Raw genomic sequence first — 17521 nt, 5'->3', positions numbered from 1 at the left:
AGACCATCCTGGTCAAGATAGTGAAACCCCATCTCTACTAAAAATATAAAAACTGGCCAGGCGTGGTGGCCAGCCTATAATTCCAGCTACTTGGGAGGCTGAGGCAGAGAATTGCTCAAACTCAGGAGGCAGAGGTTGCAGTGGGTGGAGATTGTGCCACTGACTCCAGCCTGGGAGACAGAGCAAGACTCCGTCTCAAAAAAACAAAAAACAAAAAAGAAATAGGACTAGATTTTAAAGCCAGGCTCTGCCAAATTCAGTGACTTGGCAATATTAATAAGTGCCTTCACTTTCTATGAATATATATATTGCACAAGACCAGGAAATTGCTATAATACTGTTTCAACCAATTTACCCAATGATAGAAGCCCTTTGTACATGGTGTCTCGGAAGAGTGCACTTTTTGTACAAAACACCACACAAGATGCTCAACAACTGTGATGGACTCTCATCCCTTCTAATATCACAAGCAGACTTTGTAGTTGGGAACAGGCACAGTGGCTCATGCCTATAATCATTGTACTTTGGGAGGCTGAGGTGGGCGGATCACTTGAGGTCAGGAGTTTGAGACCAGCCTGGCCAACATGGCGAAATCCTGTCTCTACGAAAAATACAAAAAATTAGCCCGGTGTGGTGGCACATGCCTGTAATCCCAGCTACTTGGGAGGCTGAGGCAGGAGAATCACTTGAACCCGTGAGGCAGAGGTTGCGGTAAGTTAAGACTGGGCCTCTGTACTGTAGCCAGGGTGACAGAGCAAGACTCTATCTCAAAAAAAAGAATCTGTAGTTGGCAATGGCAAAGAAAATTTTTGCTTCCAGAGGGATTAGAGTGAACTTTTCAGCCCTTTTTGGTCAATACAGAAATTAGTTCTCCCAGTCAATGCCGAGAATTGGTGGGAATTTTCTCCCGTTTTGCTTGTTTTTCCTGTTGCTATCATACATTTAACTTTTACATGTTACAAAAATCACAATCTATTGTTACTATTTTTTTCTTAAAACAATAAATTGGGAGTCGGGCACGGTGGCTTGCGCCTGTAATCCCAGCACTTTGGGAAACCGAGGCAGACACATCACGAGGTCAGGAGTTTGAGACCATTGTGGCCAACATGGTGAAACCCTGTCTCTACTAAAAATTCAAAAATTAGCCAGGCATGGTGGCATGCGCCCTCTAATCCCAGCTACTCTAGAGGCTGAGACAGGAGAATTGCTTGAACCTGGGAGGCAGAGGTTGCAGTGAGCCGAGATCACACCACAGCATTCAAGCCTGGGTGACAGAACAAGACTCCATCTCAAAAAAAAAAAACAAAAAACAAAGCAAAATGGAAGGGTTCAAGTGAGCTTCCCACCTTCTTCTTCCATGTAGCTGGGATTACAGGTGTGCACCATCACACCTGGTTAATTTTTTAATTCTTTGTAGAGATGGGGGTCTCATCATCTTTCCCAAGCTGGTCTCAAACTCCTGGACTCAATTAATCCTTCCACCTCAGCCTCCCAAAGTGCTGGGATTACAGGCATGAGCCACTGTGTCCGGCTGCTCAATTCAGTCTTTACCTCTCTCCCCTCTGTCTCATTGATGACTGTTGAAATTTCTGGCTGAGAGTGGTGGCTCACGCCTATAATCCCAGCACTTTGGGAAGCTGAAGTGGGCAGATCACCTGAGGTCAGGAGTTTGAGACCACCAGCCTGGCCAACATGTCGAAACCCCATCTCTACTAAAAACACAAAAATTAGCTGAGCGTGGTGGTGGATGCCTTTAATCCCAGCTAATTGGGAGCCTGAGGCAGGAGAATCACTTGTACCCAGGAAGTGGAGGCTGCAGTGAGTGGAGATGGCCCCACTCCCCTCCAGACTTGGTGACACAGCAAGACTCTGTCTCAAAAAAAAAAAAAAAGAAAAGAAATTTCATAGGCACTAGAGTTTGACTCTTGTTATGGAGAAGTGATGGGAGATATATTTACTGCCAAAAATACCCTGAGAGGCTAAAAGCAGAATGGCTCACATCTTATTAGGGGTGACTATAACGATAACAGATGAAGAGGTAGGGGTTGGGAGGTCCTGAAGAAATGGAAGCCTATCTCCTACTTAGGCTGCTATGTGCTTTCCTGTTTTCTCTGCAGATTAATTGGCACGGCCACTGTAGTCTTGAAGGACCTGATTGGTGACCAGAGCAGATCCCTGCCATACAAGTTGATCTCCCTGCTAAATGAAAGGGGGCAGGATACTGGGGTGAGTGTTTTCTCTCTCATTGAATGGCTTTGAAGTGAGATGATTGAGCAAAAGTTCATTAAGAAAAAGCTCTAAGGCCGGGCGTTCTGGCTCCTGCCTGTAATCCCAGCACTTTGGGAGTCCAAGGTTCGTGGATCAGCTGAGGTCAGGAGTTTGAGGCCAGCCTGGCTAACATGGTGAAATTCCTTCCCTACTAAAAATACAAATATTAGTTGGGTGTGGTTGTGGGCATCTGTAATCCCAGCTACTCAGGAGGCTGAGGCAAGAGAATCACTTGAACCTGGGAGACAGAGGTTGCAGTGAGCCGAGATCACGCTGTTGCACTCCAGCCTGGGCTACAAGAGTGAAATTCCATCTCACAAAAGAAAGAAAGAGAGAAAGAGAGAAGGAGAGAAGGAGAGAAGGAAGGAAAGGAAGGAAAGGAAGGAAAGGAAGGAAGGAAGGAAGGAAGGAAGGAAGGAAGGAAGGAAGGAAGGAAGGAAGGAAGGAGGTTTAAATTGTCAGAACCAGTTGGTGACATCAGGGGAAAAAAAAGTAAAGAAAAAAAGGTATAAAGTGCCAATTAGCTAACTACACACACAAAAAAATCTGGTTTTGAGATTTTTCTGGTGATCTTTCTCAAGTGTGTGTGCTTTAAATAAGAATCTGGGTCTGTTTGTAAATGACATGGACCTTATTTTATGCTCTCCATCACAGAACTAGGAAATTACGTAGGTTTGATTATCTATGACAGAATTCTATAGAGTAAGGGTGACCCCCTCTGGGTGTAGCTCTGTGCTTAGCCATGTGGGTGTGAACATTTGTGTGGTTAGATATAATTCTGTATATCAGATACTCTGAAACATTCTGTAGAAGGATATAACCTTGGAATATCAAGATGGCAATATCATAATCCTTTTTTTTTTTTTTGAGATGGTGTCTCATTCCATCACCCAGGCCGGAGTGCAGTGGTGCGATGATCTCAGCTCACTGCAACCTCTGCCTCCTGGGTTCAAATGATTCTCCTACCTCACCAACCAGAGTAGCTGGGATTATAGGCACATGCCACCATGCTCAGTTAATTTTTATATTTTTAGCAGAGACAGAGTTTTACCATGTTGGTTAGGCTGGTCTCGAACTCCTGACCTCAGGTGATTCACCCGCCTCAACCTCCCAAAGTGCTGTGTTACAGGTATGTGCCACCATGCCCGGCCTCCTAATCTTTATTATTACATTGGGTGCTGGATGTTTTCAGGTCACGGCCTCTCTCAGTAAGTACATCTTGATATTGTCTGATGCAAGACCAGAATACTCTTACTCAAGTACATGTGCTTTTAAAAAGAATGACTCAAGTGTCACAAGTCCCAGATTTCATATAATTAATAAGAAGCACTTGTAACGGTACCATGCTTGGCCCATAACTTCCAACCCCTTCATTTTCCAATCAACCAATGTTTCTTGGGAGCCTGGGCAAAGGGAGAATATTTTACACTAAAAGATGGAATCCTGTAGGCAAAGCTTGGCTTCTCAACAGCCATGTGAGAGAATGGCAGTTTTGCTGGTCTGGTCTCTAAAACTTAGAGGTTTGCCACAAATCAGCATTCTAATCAAAACACACATTCAGAATATTGACTGTCATCTGTTTACCCAAAACCTAGCTGAGAGAAATGATGCTCAGGAAAGGTGATATAAGTCAGTGATTTTTCTGCCTTCTTTTTTTAAGCACAGAAGAAAGCATATGTAGACTCCTCGAATGGCAGAACTGTTGTGATTCAATGGAGCATGTTAGTCCATTTGGCACTGCTATAAAAGAATACCTGAGGCTGGGTAATTTACAAAGAAAAGAGGTTTATTTGGCTGTCAGTTCTGCAGGCTGTACAAGCATGGCACCAACATCTGCTTGGCTTCTGGTGAGGCCTCAGGAAGCTTTTACTCATGGGTGGAAGGTGGAAAGGAAGCAGGCATAACATATAGTGAGAAAGGGAGCAAGAGAGAAGAGGGGGAAGCAGCCAGACCCCTTTTAATAACCAGACCTTGTGGTAACTAATAGGGTGAGAACTCATTCATTACTGCAAGGATGGCACCAAGCCCTTCATGAGGGATCCACCCCTATGACCCAAACACCTCCCACTAGGGCCTACATTTACTACTGGTGGTCACATTTCCACATGAGATTGAGATTTGGAGGCAACAAACATCAAAACCATACCATGGAGTAAGGAAAGTAAAGGGCCTCAAGCCTTGCCCCCTATGATTTACTCTTCTGGGGGTCTCTGGAGCACCTCTGGGAATCCCCAGGTTACTAGAACACAGCATGAAATCCACAGATCCAGGGGATGGCCGTCTGTGTGTTCTTTTGGGTTAGAAAAGTTTGATTCTTAGATTAAGTCTAGCAACTAAGCCCTTCAGCACTCCCTGCGTTTGGCTGTGAGATGCTGCTCTTAACGATTCTTTGTGTGCTGTGAAAATGGCTGGGGACATATTCCTTATCCTGTTCAGTGTCTTCCAGAGCAGTAGTTCCAAGTCACAGGTGTACCAGTCTATGAGGAAGTCTTCAATGATGAACAGACAAATGGAAAAACATAGGGCAGTGCACTCTGTGTGTGTGTGTGTGTGTGTGTGTGTGTGTGTGTGCATGTGTTTACCAGATGTAGGAAAAGTGGCAAATGGAAGTATAGAATGTGCATTTCAATTCACATAAACAGGCTAGGCATGGTGGCTCATGCCTGTAATCCCAGCACTTTGGGAGGCCAAGGCAGATGGATCATGAGGTCAGGAGTTTGAGACCAGCCTGGCCAACATAGTAAAACCTCATCTCTACTAAAAATATTTTAAAAAGTAACTGGGCATGGTGGCAGGCACCTGTAATCCCAGCTACTTGGGAGGCTGAAGCAGGAGAATTGCTTGAACCCGGGAGGTGGAGGTTGCAGTGAGCCAAGATCGAGCCACTGCACTCCAGTCCAGGTAACAGTGCGAGCCTCTGCCTTAAAAAATATAAATAAATACATTCATATAAACAGGCTGGGCATGGTGGCTCATGCCTGTAATCCCAGCACTTTGGGAGGCTGAGGCAGGCAGATCACCTGAGGTCAAGAGTTTGAGACCAGCCTGGCCAACATGGTGAAACCCCATCTCTACTAAAAAAAAAAAATATGCCATTTTCCCTGCAGGGAAAGGGCATACCGCAGGCAAAGGTTGGTGAGGGACAGTAAAGATTGAGGGCTGTATTAGTCAGGGTTCTCTAGAGGGACAAAAGCTATATATGAAAAGAAAAAGAAAAAATTAGCCAGGCATGGTGGCGCATGCCTGTAATCCTAGATACCCAGGAGGCTGAAGCAGGAGAATTGCTGGAATCCAGGAGGTGGAGGCTGCAGTGAGCCAAGATCCCAGCAGTGAGCCAAGATCGCGCCACTGTGCTCCAGCCTGGATGACAAAGCGATACTCTGTCTCAAATTAAAATAAAATAAAATTTATATAAACAATAAATAATTTCTCAGTATACGTATGTCCTTTATGATGTCCTATATTTTATCTGGTCACCCTGCGTGTGTGTGCACCTGTGTGTATGTATGTACCATCCTTATTTCAAAAAATAGCAAATTTTTTGAAATTTTGTGGGTTCAAGAGATTAAAAAGTACTGTACATCAAACTCTGCCCTAAAATAATGTTCCACATGAGAAATTTATCTCCACTCTTACAAGTAGGAATAACTTTATCTCTTGTAAGGAACTAGTATGTTTCTTCCTTGTTGGTGAGACCTACAACAAGCTTCCTTGTTGGTGAAAGCTACATCACGTTTTCAGTTTCCCTTTTGGTTTGGCTCTAGGCATTTTGGAGCCTAGATTATGCAAGAGGAATGGCAATTATATTTAACTTAATGGTTTGCGTATTTGTTTCCTCTTTAGCCAGATTCAATTCTGCTTTTTTTTTAATCCTATTTTATGAATCACAATTTTATATACTTGTTTCATTAGCCACTTTTTTTTTTTCTAACTCTGTCGCCCAGGCTGGAGCACAGTGGTGCGATCTCTGCTCACTGCAACCTCCACCTCCCGGGTTCAAGCGATTTTCCTGCCTTAGCCTCTTGAGTAGCTGGGATTACAGGCACCTGCCACCCGATCTAGCCAATTTTTGTATTTTTTTGTAGAGATGGGGTTTCAGTGTGTTGGCCAGGCTGGTCTCAAACTCCTGACCTCGTGATCCACCCACCTTGGCCTCCCAAGTTGCTGGGATTATGAGTGAGCCATTGTTCCCGGCACCATCTCAGCTCACTGCAACTTCCACCCCCTTGGGTTCAAGCAGTTCTCCTGCCTCAGCCTCTGGGTAGCTGGGATTGCAGGCGCCCGCCACCATGCCCGGCTAATTTTTGTATTTTTAGTAGAGACAGGGTTTTGCCATGCTGGCCAGACTGGTCTCGAACTCCTGACCTCAGGTGATCTACCCACTTCAGTCTCCTAAAGTGTTGGGATTACAGGCATGAGCCACCGTGCCCGGCCCTAAAATTCTTCTTTAAAGAGAAGTATGAAAGTAAATCTCAGCAATTAATAATGAAATAAGCAATGAGCAACCAAATAAATTAATCATTTACAGTGAGCCTCTGTAATTGTGATTCTGTGATGGGAGGATGGGAGGATGGGAGGCCATCTCCAGTCTAGGATGGAGGTATATGACAAGTTCGCATCCGCTTGTCACAACTTTACTCTATTGATGAGGTGGCCCCTTAGCAAAGATACACTTGGCAACCTGTGAAAGGGAGCTCCTTCCCCACCCGGCCTTGGATCTCAGTGGGCGTATAGGAACAGTAGAGCGTGAGTCTTGCTTTCTAGTCTTGCTTTCCTATTCCCTCTCTCTCACCTTTCCAAGACTTTGGCTCCTGCTAAAGTCGCTTGCATTGAGTCTATAACATGCTGGTGCCCTGCATTGATAATATTTGCAACAAATTATTTCTACCCAGGCCACCATTGACTTGGTGATCGGCTATGATCCGCCTTCTACTCCACATCCAAATGACCCAAGTGGGCCCAGCGTGCCAGGCATGGGAGGTAAGCTGACCCTTCTGACAGCCCAGCCACCTCCAGCGGAGGCTAAAGACACACAGGAGAGTGTCTGGAGAGAGCCGGCCGTGAATTCACCAGCCCGTAGCTCCCTGCCCATCCAGACAGGCCCCGCGAGGCAGGTGGGGCTGCCTGAATTGGGACATTGCATTTGTTTACACAATCCGTTGAAGGTAGAGGGGAAGAGCAAACCAGTCTTTTACTGAACAACTTCACGGTAAGCACAAAAAGCACACACGGGCTCCAACTGAATGTCCCATGGCTTTGCTTCAAGTTTGTGGCTTCCACCCCATACAGTGTCCCCAGGCTGTTTGGCTCAAGGAATGTCCCCTCTGCTCTCCTCCATATGTCTCCTCACCTCCCAAAGGTGTGACCACCGGGCTGTGCTCTCAGTGTCAGACTCATGGGCATGGCTTTCGATTGGAGCCTCCTTCTCTCTCTCCCATAACCCCGGCCCCATCTGGTTCTCAAATGTCTGGTCCCCAAATAGCCCCCAGTCCTCTAAGCAATTGCTTCTCTTCAGCATAACCTGTATCGTCCTTGGTCTCTGACATGGGCTGCCAGTCATTCAGGGCCATCAGGTGCCACTCTAGGTGGGGTTGGGGCTGGGGGTTCAGGGAGGGAGCACCTGCAAGACAATCAGACTCTCATGCAGCTGAGTCTGACCCACTCTCAGTGTTTCCCCAGGGTGATGTGATGCTAAAGGTGTCTCTGTCCCTTCCTTAGACCTAAGGTGCATGACCAACTGCCCCATCTGTTACCCAAGGGTGGTGAGAGGCTCCCCTCCTCTCACCACATTCACCTGCTTCCTTGAAATTCTCCCTCCTGAGAGGAAGTCCTGGCACTTGTTCCTGAGGTGGCTCCTTGGGGCCTGTCTTCTTGCTTCACTCGGTTCAGAACTCGGCTCTCCGGCCGCCCGAGGGTCCACTCTGCACCACAGCGGCACCTCCCTGCCTGCCCTGCCGGTTCCCGCCTGACTTCTCATCTTGCTCAGCCTGACCCCAGCCCCTGCCCCTGCTTATGCACCCATGATGAATGTTTTGACCCATTTTTGACCAAGTAGTTTGGGGTTTCCAGGGAGGGTTAGCTGGCTTCCTCTTGGCGACAAGACTGACATGGCCCCAGCACATCAGCAGTGTACTCTCCCCGTGACCCTCTTCCAAGTGGCACCCTGAGCATGCTACTTGGCCTTGGACACTGAGCCCTGCAGGGGCGCTGCCGTGGCTCAAGAACATCCATGACTCCCTTTGCTTCCACAGCAGTGATGACAAAAAGAAACTCACAAAACATAGAGGACACAGGCCAGAACCAATAACACCACCAGGTTCTGAACTGAGTGGTCCTGCCCATTTCCCTGGGACCTCCTCTGCTTATGACTGTTGTCACTAGCATTTGTATCTGTGTGGGAAGAGTACTAGGTGCTTTCTGGCCAGCACAAGGCAGCCCTAAATGATGGACTATCTAAAGTAGCCTCTGAATTTCAAAGATCAGGGCATCTTTCTTCACACTACTGTTTCTCCTAAGCTGGACCTTAGGAGGTTTGGTAGTTTCCTAGGGCTGTTGTACTAAACTACCACAAACTGGGTGGCTTAAGCAGCAGAAACGTATTCTCTCACAGTTCTGGACATCAGAAGTCTAAAAAGTCAACGTGTCAGCAGGGTTGGTCCTTCTGGAGCCACTCAGCCTTTCTCCTGGCTTCCATTGGTTGCCAGCCTTCCTTGGCATCTGTGGCTTGTAGACGCCTCACTCTAGTCTCTGACACTGCTGTCAAATGGTGATCTACCTGTGCGTCTTGGTGTCTTTGTTGCCTTTTTCCCCGCCAGGATATAGATCCTGCATGGATCAAGGATCCTCCTATGTGTCTGTTTTTACCTGTTGTTCTCCTCTCTATGCATCGTTTTGTTTGTTTGTTTTTGAGACTAATCTCACTCTGTCTCCCAGGCTGGAGTGCAGTGGTGTGCAGTATCGGTTCACTGCAACCTCTGCCTCCTGGGTTCAAGCAGTTCTCATGCCTCAGCCTCCCGAGTAGCTGGGATTACAGGCGCCTGCCACCATGCTTGGCTAATTTTTGTATTTTTAGTAGAGACGGGGTTTTACCGCGTTGACCAGGCTGGTCTCGAATTCCTGACCTTAAGTGATCTGCCCGCCTTGTCCTCCCAATGTGCTCGGATTATAGGTGTGAGTCACCACACCCGACCCCTCTCTGTGTGTCTGTGTCTAAATTTCTTATAAGGCACTGGTCACTGGATGGGGACCCACCCAAATCAAGTTAAGATAAAGTCACTCTGGATTAGGGTGAGTTCTAACCTTCGCTTAAGGCTTGTAACCTTATCTTAACTGTACAGAAACCTTATTTCCGAGTAAGATCACATTCTGAGGTTCCAGTGGACATGAATTTGGAGGAACAGTATTCAACCCAGTACACTGGCAGATAAAAGACAATTTCATTATGTTTATTCCATTCCAAGAGCCAAATATTAAATGGGTTCTCTTGTGTTACCCTTTCTGCCAGGCCTTTAGGGAAAAAAGAACACTGTGGTTCATTCAAGTAAAAAGAGTAAACTTGAAGAGGTCAGTGCCACACCATTTATTAGTATTTATGGAGTCAGAACATTGCTTGCTGGGTTTATTTTTATATTATTTTATTTGAGATGGAATATTGCTTGTTGCCCAGGCTGGAGTACAATGACGTGATCTCGGTTTACTGCAACCACCGCCACCATGCCAGGCTAATTTTTGTGTTTTTAGTAGAGACAGGGTTTCACCGTGTTGACCAGGCTGGCCTCAAACTCCTGACCTCAAGTGATCCTCCTGCCTCAGCCTCCCAAAGTGCTGGGATTACAGGCGTGAGCCAGCATGCCTGGCTTGCTGGGTTTCTTGAGTGCCATTACCAGATGCTGTAGCACTGGGGATGAAGAGTGTTTTAAGACACAGTTCCTGCCCTCCAGAAACTTTTGGTTCAGGTTTGGTGACAAGGTTCTTTTTAATCTCAAAGATATAACATTATAGATAAAAGCAAGGGCTTTGGGTCAGCCTGGCCTACACTGGATTCTGTGTCTATTCTTAACTGGCCTTAGGACCTTGGATAAGTCACTTCTCTGAATCTCAGCTTTCTTTACTGGAAAGCAAGGATAATTGCAGCACCTTTAACATAAAGTATTTAGCCCAGTGCCTGGCACACAGTAATAGCTGCATTAATGGTAGTCACTATTATTATTATAAAAACAATTCCAGATAACTGGAATCGTAGTTCAGCTGGGTAACAACACTTGGTGATTTTCAAATTGTTTTCTTTAAAAAGCAGAGATTTTAGAAAAGAATGTCCTGGTTTGGCTCAAAGTAAGGTTGAGATGATCAAACGCTTTCTTTATAAATATCATTTAAAAAATGATCCCAGTGTACCAGAAAATTTTTGAGAACAAGCACTTTATCAAGCTGTTCAGGATGTGAAGGAGATCTCACCTCCTGAAATGGACCCTGTTGAGCCCAAACCCAGAAACCCAAGTGCCAAAACCATGTGATTTTCCTGGAGCAAATTTCTGCTTCCTTAGAAATGAAAAAAGAAAAAAAAAGGGACCAACTCTTGAACTTTTAAAAAATTTTCAATTAATTAATTTTTTTTTTTTTTTTTTTTTTTTGAGACGGAGTCTTGTTCTGTCACCCAGGCTGGAGTGCAGTGGCATGATCTCCGCTCACTGCAACCTCCATCTCCCAGGTTCAAGTGATTCTCCTGCCTAAGCCTGCTGAGTAGCTGGGATTGTAGGTAGGTGCCACCATGCCCAGCTAATTTTGTATGTTTAGTAGAGATGGGTTTCACCATATTGGCCAAGCTGGTCTTGAACTCCTGACTTTAGGTGATCCACCCACCTCGGCCTCCCAAAGTGCTGGGATCACAGGTGTGAGCCACTGCACTTGGCCTCAACTCTTGAACTTTTAAACTCGCTGGGGAGAAAATCCTTGCCATCCAAGGCTCCTTCTCCTCTCTTCTTGGTTTAAGCCTTTGTAGCACCAGTGCTCCCAGCAGGACAGTGGACTTAAGGAGTCCACTATCCCCTTAGGAGTCCAACTCCCAGCAGGCTCAGCACCAAGGAACTGCATAAGCACAGCCCAGGTCTCCCGTGGAGGTTCTTCAGAATCCCTGACATTGCTCGACTAAGACAGGAAATGAACCAGAAGTTGCGTTCCTTGTATTTGGATTTCAAACAAAGGACGTCACCAAGTGTTGGTCTGCAAATGAACTGTGTTTGCAGGGCAACTTTATTTCTAAGTACAACATGACACAGTGAAATTTCTTTATTAAAAAAATAAACAGGGCTCTTTGATCTGGAAGTGTTGTCTTTGTTCTATAAAATGAAAGTTTGCCAGGGCTGAGTCACAGGGGGCATTCTGTGTGTCGACTTCCTAATCTGGCTAAGAGAAACGTTCCTTCAGCATTTTTAAAAAACCCTTAGAATAGCCTCTACTATCTAGATGTTTCAAGAAAAAAACATTTATTTTCCCTGACATAGTGTCTTAGTCTGTTTGCATCTCTATAAAGGAATACCTGAGGCTGAGTAAAACTCCATTTCTACTAAAAGTACAACATTAGCTGGGTGTGGTGGCGTGCACCTGTAATCCCAACTACTCAGGAGGCTGAGGCAGGAGAATTGCTTGAACCCGGGAAGCAGAGGTTGCAGTGAGCCTAGACTGCACCATTGCACTCCCGCCTTGGCTACAGAGCAAGAATCCATCTCCAACAAAAAAAGAAAAGAAAAGAAGTTTATTTTGTTCATTCATGATTCTTCAGACTGTACGAGAAGCATGGTGCCAGCATCTGCTTCTGTTGAGGGCTTCCGGGAGCTTCCACTCATGGAGGAAGGGGAAGGAAAGCAGGTATCAAATGATCAGAGAGGAGGAACATGAGAGAGAAGGCGGGGGTGCCACTTTCTTTTAAACAACCGACTCTCACGTGAACTCACTCATTACTGAAGAGAAGGCTCCAAGCCATTCATGAGGGATCCACCCCCATGACCCAGAGACCTTCCAGTAGGCCCCACCTCCAACACTGGGGATCAGATTTCAACATGAGATTTGGAGGGAACAGATATCCAAACTATATCACATGGTAATTCAGTTCAACTGAGCAAAGGTGTCTTTGAGCACCTACCGTGACCCCCTAGGGTCACACCAGGAAAAAAACAACTTATAATTTTGGGAGAATAAAGACGAACAAATATGAGACAAAGAACAGCAAGACAGCCATACCCCTTGGCACTGCATATCTTAATGGCATAAGCAGGACACCTGGCCCAGAATTTTTGTATTTTTAGTAGAGACGGAGTTTCACCACGTCGGCCAGCCTGGTCTCAAACTCCTGACCTCATGATTCTCACACCTTGGCCTCCCAAAGTGCTGGGATTACAGGTGTGAGCCACTGCACCTGGCCTGCTATTGATTTGATTTTAAAGTTTCTCATCCACATAGTGGCTCCTGCAGAGGAGATATTAGAAATATTTATACTGGAACACAAAAGGGAAGATTTTCAGGAAAATTTGCCCCTGCAATTTGAAGAAGCTAGTTATGATCACATATCACAGGAAGTAAACACCTGAGGGGTTCTTGTTTAAGGAGTGCTTTCTTAGAGCTTTTATATGAAGATGAGAAAAGGTAGAGACCATGTGGCACCAGTGGCTTGACTGGAAGTGTGCGTTGTCTTTTCCAGAAGATGTTCTTTTCACTGACCCCTCGAAGACTTCCCATGACAGAGGGGAAGGCTGACCCAGTCTCCAGGCTTGACCTGAAAACCTGTTACCATGGCAACTCAATTTGCCAGATGTCAGTCGGCTTAACTGGAGCCTACATTCCTGTAGCTGGAAGAAACTATTTTTAAAATCTCACGTCCGTTTTTCAAGCACCATCTGCTCAATTTGTGTTCTGTCCAACCATAGACATGCAACAACTCATTCATAGCCAGACTTCACCGCTTCAGATGTCTTTCATTCCATGAACCCCAGAGTCATTTGCTTAAAGTTATATATATATATATATATATATTTTTTTTTTTTTTTTTTTAATGGAGTTTTGGCCGTGTTGCCCAGGCTGAGTGCAGTGGTGGTGTGATCTCGACTCATTGCAACCTCCGCCTCCTGGGTTCAAGTGATTCTCCTGCCTCAGCCTCCCTAGTAGCTGGGACTACAGGCATTTGCCACCACATCTGGCTAATTTTTATATTTTTAGTAGAGATGTAGTTTCACCATGTTGACCAGGCTGGTCTTGAACTCCTGGCCTCAGGTGATCCTCCAGCCTCGGGCTCCTAAAGTTCTGAAGTTACAGGCCTCAGCCACTGTGCCCAGCCTTAAATTAAATTAGATCCAGTTTAGAAAACATTTACTGACACCTGACTGTGGGACATACAGAGGTGAGAAAGCCATTGTTTTACCACCAAAGAGCTTGCAGTTCAATAGGAAGGTAAGAGATAAACATGAACAACTATAGCCCAGAGCTGATGTAATACATTCCTCCAGAGAGGATTAAGCACATTGTTATATGGGGAGAATTGCTTTAAGAAAACGCTTTTTCAGCTATGTATTGCAACTCTGTATTCACGGTGCCTAGCACAGCCCTTGAGAAGTCATAATTGTTCAATAAATGCTTGGTTAGTTCAGTGAAGAATAAGTGAGTGAATGATAGATGGGCATTGAATATGGTTAAAATTTTTTTTCTAAGAGCATTTTGGGGCCGGGCATGGTGGCTCATGTCCATAATTCCAGCACTTTGGGAAACTGAGGTGAGTGGCTCATCTGAGGCCAGGAGTTCAAGACCAGCCTGACCAACATGAAGAAACCCTGTCTCTACAAAAAATACAAAAATTAGCCGGGCGTGATGGCAGGTGCCTGTAATCCCAGCTACTCTGGAGGTTGAGACAGGATAATTGCTTGAACCCAGGAGGCAGAGGTTGCAGTGAGCTGAGGTTGCACCACTGCACTCCATCCTGTGTGACAGAACGAGAGTCTGTCTCAAAAAAAAAAAAAGAAAAGAAAAAAAAAAAGAAGGGCATTTTGGGGAACACTAGTGAATATGCCAAAGCTCCTGGCCCATGCAGAAGTGTGTTGAAAGGGAAGCATGATCCCGAGGGCTGTAGGTGCTAGGCTGAGACATTTGTCCTTGATGGGAAGACCATGGGCCTCCATGAAAGGTGCTCCATGACAAGGGACTGACTTGGTCAGAGTGGAGCTAGAAAATGATCCATGTGCCAGAATTGCACGCACTATTTCCAGGATTGGGTTTCTTTTCTTCTTCTTCCTTTTTTTTTTTTTTTTTGAGACAGAGTTTCTCTCTTGTTGCCTGGGCTGGAGTGTAATGGCACTATCTCAGCTCACCACCTCAACCTCCGCCTCCTGGGACAAGCAATTCTCCTGAGTAGCTGGGATTACAGGCATGCGCCACCATAGCCAGCTAATTTTTTTTGTATTTTTAGTAGAGACAGGCTTTCTCCATGTTGGTCAAGCTGGTCTCAAACTCCTGACCTCAGGTGATCCACCCTCCTCGGCCTCCCAAAGTGCTGGGATTACAGGTGTGAGCCACCGTGCCCAGCTGTCAGGATTGGGTTTCTAATCAAGTGGTTTTGTCTAGTAAACTGATTTATTAGTCTAATTTTTTCTAGGATATTTAGGAAAATCAAAGCACTCATGATAAACAAGTGGTTCTCAATATTTAGACACAGTGAAATCGTCCAGGGAGATCTCGAAACGTGCAGTCATCCGGTGCCCATCTCCAGGGGGTTTAATAGAGCTCATCTGGAGGGGCCCCCAGTCTGTAGGGAGAACCTGATGAAGGCAGATTTCGGAGTTCACTTTGAGAAACCCTGCAGTTGAGAAAATGCATTTCACCTAGTTAACGCGGTGTTTCCTAGAGGGAGGCATAGTGAGATCTCTGGGCTTTATCTAGACTGGCTCACAGCCTGATTCATCCATTGCCCACAGGACTGCATTTGCATCCCTGCTTGTTACGTTCCTCTATGGTACCTTTGCTCTGATCTGTGTATTGGAACATGCTAGAAGATTCTTAGGGCACATTTAGTGTTATTTACCTAAGAATTGGTGTGGGGTAACAAATTGCTTACAGTAGGGCACAAAGATTTATTTATAAAACTTTTAACATTTTAGAAACTCGGAAAAAATATTATTCAACATTCCAGCTAAGAAGCTGTGTTATCTCCAAGATATTACATGTTTTCCTGCTTCAAAACTTACTCTTTCCTGGTCTGCATTGTCCTTTTAGCTTACACTGAAGATAACATGGTATCAGTTCTTCGTGTGCTTGGGCAATGACCTTTGGCTCAAAGTGATAAAATTCTGGCTTAACCAGTACCGCCACTTAACAAGACTTCATCTTGAAAAGCAGAGTTAGCAACACAGACAGAGGCCAGGCACTGTGGCTCATGCCTGAAATTTCAGCACTTTGGGAGGCTGAGGCAGGAGAATCGCTTGAGCCTGGGATCGCTTGAGAGCAGCCTGGGCAACATAGGGAGACTCCATCTCTACAAAAGATAAAAATAGTTAGCTGGACATGGTGGTGCATGTCTGTAATCCCAGCAATTCTGGGGGATGAGGTGGGAGGATCATCTGAGCCTGGGAGGAGAGAAAAGGAGAGGGAGACTGTTTGGATAAAGGGACGTGCCAGCGGCTGAAGTGGGGTCTGTGTTCCAGCCAGGAGGATCCCAGTTCAGCGAGGGCGACCAGAAAGTGCTCCTCATCCTCAACCATTCCTAGGAGTTGCCTCCACTGGGGAGCTTCAAGAAGGATCTCCCTCCCTGGCCAGGCGCAGACAAAGTGGGGTGATGGAGGTGGGGGGACAATGACCTGCAGATCTGGTGACATCTGACATCTCAGTGACTAATAGCCCACTCTCTTCCACTTGGTAGGGAGAAGAAGTGCTGGAGAGGAGTATGGGAGCTGGAGGAAGAAGGGACATTGATATGCACTGGGGGAAAGGTGCAGTTGGGATGCCAAGGCAAACTTGACTGTATCACGAGGTCCCCCAGGGCTGCCAACTCTTCAGCACTGAGTGGGTGGACAGAAGCCATGTAGGCAAGTCTCATGATCACAAGTGACAGCACGCAAGGGCAGTTGGCAGGAATATTGCTGCTGAGCTTCTGGAAACAGGACCACAATACATCTCAGGAATGATTACCTTGCTGGAGCTATGATGGAGACCATGTCTAAATGTTAGTTGAAACATCATGGGTAAGGAAGAGTGGATCATACATGGGTTACTGATAATACAAAAGGAGACAGGTCAGTGTTAGCTGCAGTCACAAGCTTGGTAGGATTTGACCAAGTGACATTATAATTGTTGGAGAGGCAGGATGGCATTCCTACAGGGAGTTGTGAAGAGCTTGTCACAGCCAGAGAGGGAAAGTGAGGAACCTTAAACCACTGTGAATCAACAGATCTGGATTTGAGCATTGGTCCACTATCAAGCTATGTGACAGAGGCAATGTCACTTAACCTCTCTGAGCCTCAAATTCCTTTCTTACAACATTAGGAATTTGGATTTAATAATATGTAGGGTCTCTTCAAGCTCCAAAGTTCTATGATTCTATTAAATGGCCTGGTCATGGCTGGGCACATTGGCTCATGCCTGTAATCCCAGCACTTTGAGAGGCTGATGTGGGCGGATCACTTGAAGTCAGGAATTTGAGACCAGCCTGGCCAACATGACAAAACCCTGTCTCTATTAAAAGTACAAAAATTAGCCAGATGTGGTAGTGTGTGCCTAGAGTCCCAGCTACTCAGAAGGCTGAGGGTGGAGCATCCCTTAAACCCGGGAGGTGAGGGTGCAGTGAGCCTAGATCATGCCACTGCACTCCAGCCTGGATAACAGAATGAGACTGTCTCAAAAAAAAAAAAAAAAAAAAAAAAAGAGAGAGAGAAAAAAGAACACTCCTGATCAAAAAGCCAGGGTTCATGTATTATAAGAAGTTGGGATGAGAAGTTTCTTTGGTGATGACTGCTAATTGTGAATGCAGGATGAGCAGCTGTGCTTTGGTTCCAATAGGCTGCATCCAAGAGCAGAAAGTGTTCCAGGGATTAAACAAACAAATGCTGTGAAGAGTTTGAGTAAGAAGAGACCCCAGGCTGGACCGTTGGATTTTGCAACATGGAGGTCTTTAGTAGCCTTGACAAAAACAGTTTTAGTGGACTAGGGTGGGCAGAGGCCTGGCTGGAGGAAGAATAAGAATCAGAGAGGGAGTGAAGAATGTGAGTAAAAATGATTCTCA

The 17521-nt window shown here is 45.8% G+C and overlaps 1 protein-coding gene across 4 annotated transcripts in view; it reads left to right on the top strand.

Moving 5' to 3' along the window:
- MYOF (myoferlin) overlaps positions 1-17521 on the top strand; it is a 188578-nt gene that overhangs the window by 49329 nt on the left and 121728 nt on the right. For 3 of the 4 annotated variants that reach the window (XM_002756412.7, XM_009009984.5, XM_054243108.2), the window contains exons 4-5: positions 2118-2226; positions 7161-7248. In XM_002756412.7, the coding sequence (XP_002756458.3) occupies positions 2118-2226; positions 7161-7248 (197 nt within the window). Of the gene's footprint in view, positions 1-2117; positions 2227-7160; positions 7249-16162; positions 16485-17521 lie in introns of all 4 variants that reach the window. The other variant, XM_078346062.1, reaches the window with a different exon arrangement.

This window comes from Callithrix jacchus, chromosome 12, assembly GCF_049354715.1.
Source record: "Callithrix jacchus isolate 240 chromosome 12, calJac240_pri, whole genome shotgun sequence".
Taxonomy (NCBI): domain Eukaryota; kingdom Metazoa; phylum Chordata; class Mammalia; order Primates; family Cebidae; genus Callithrix; species Callithrix jacchus.
The sequence above is the reverse complement of the archived record's forward strand: the minus strand, read 5'-3'. Positions and strand labels throughout refer to the sequence as shown.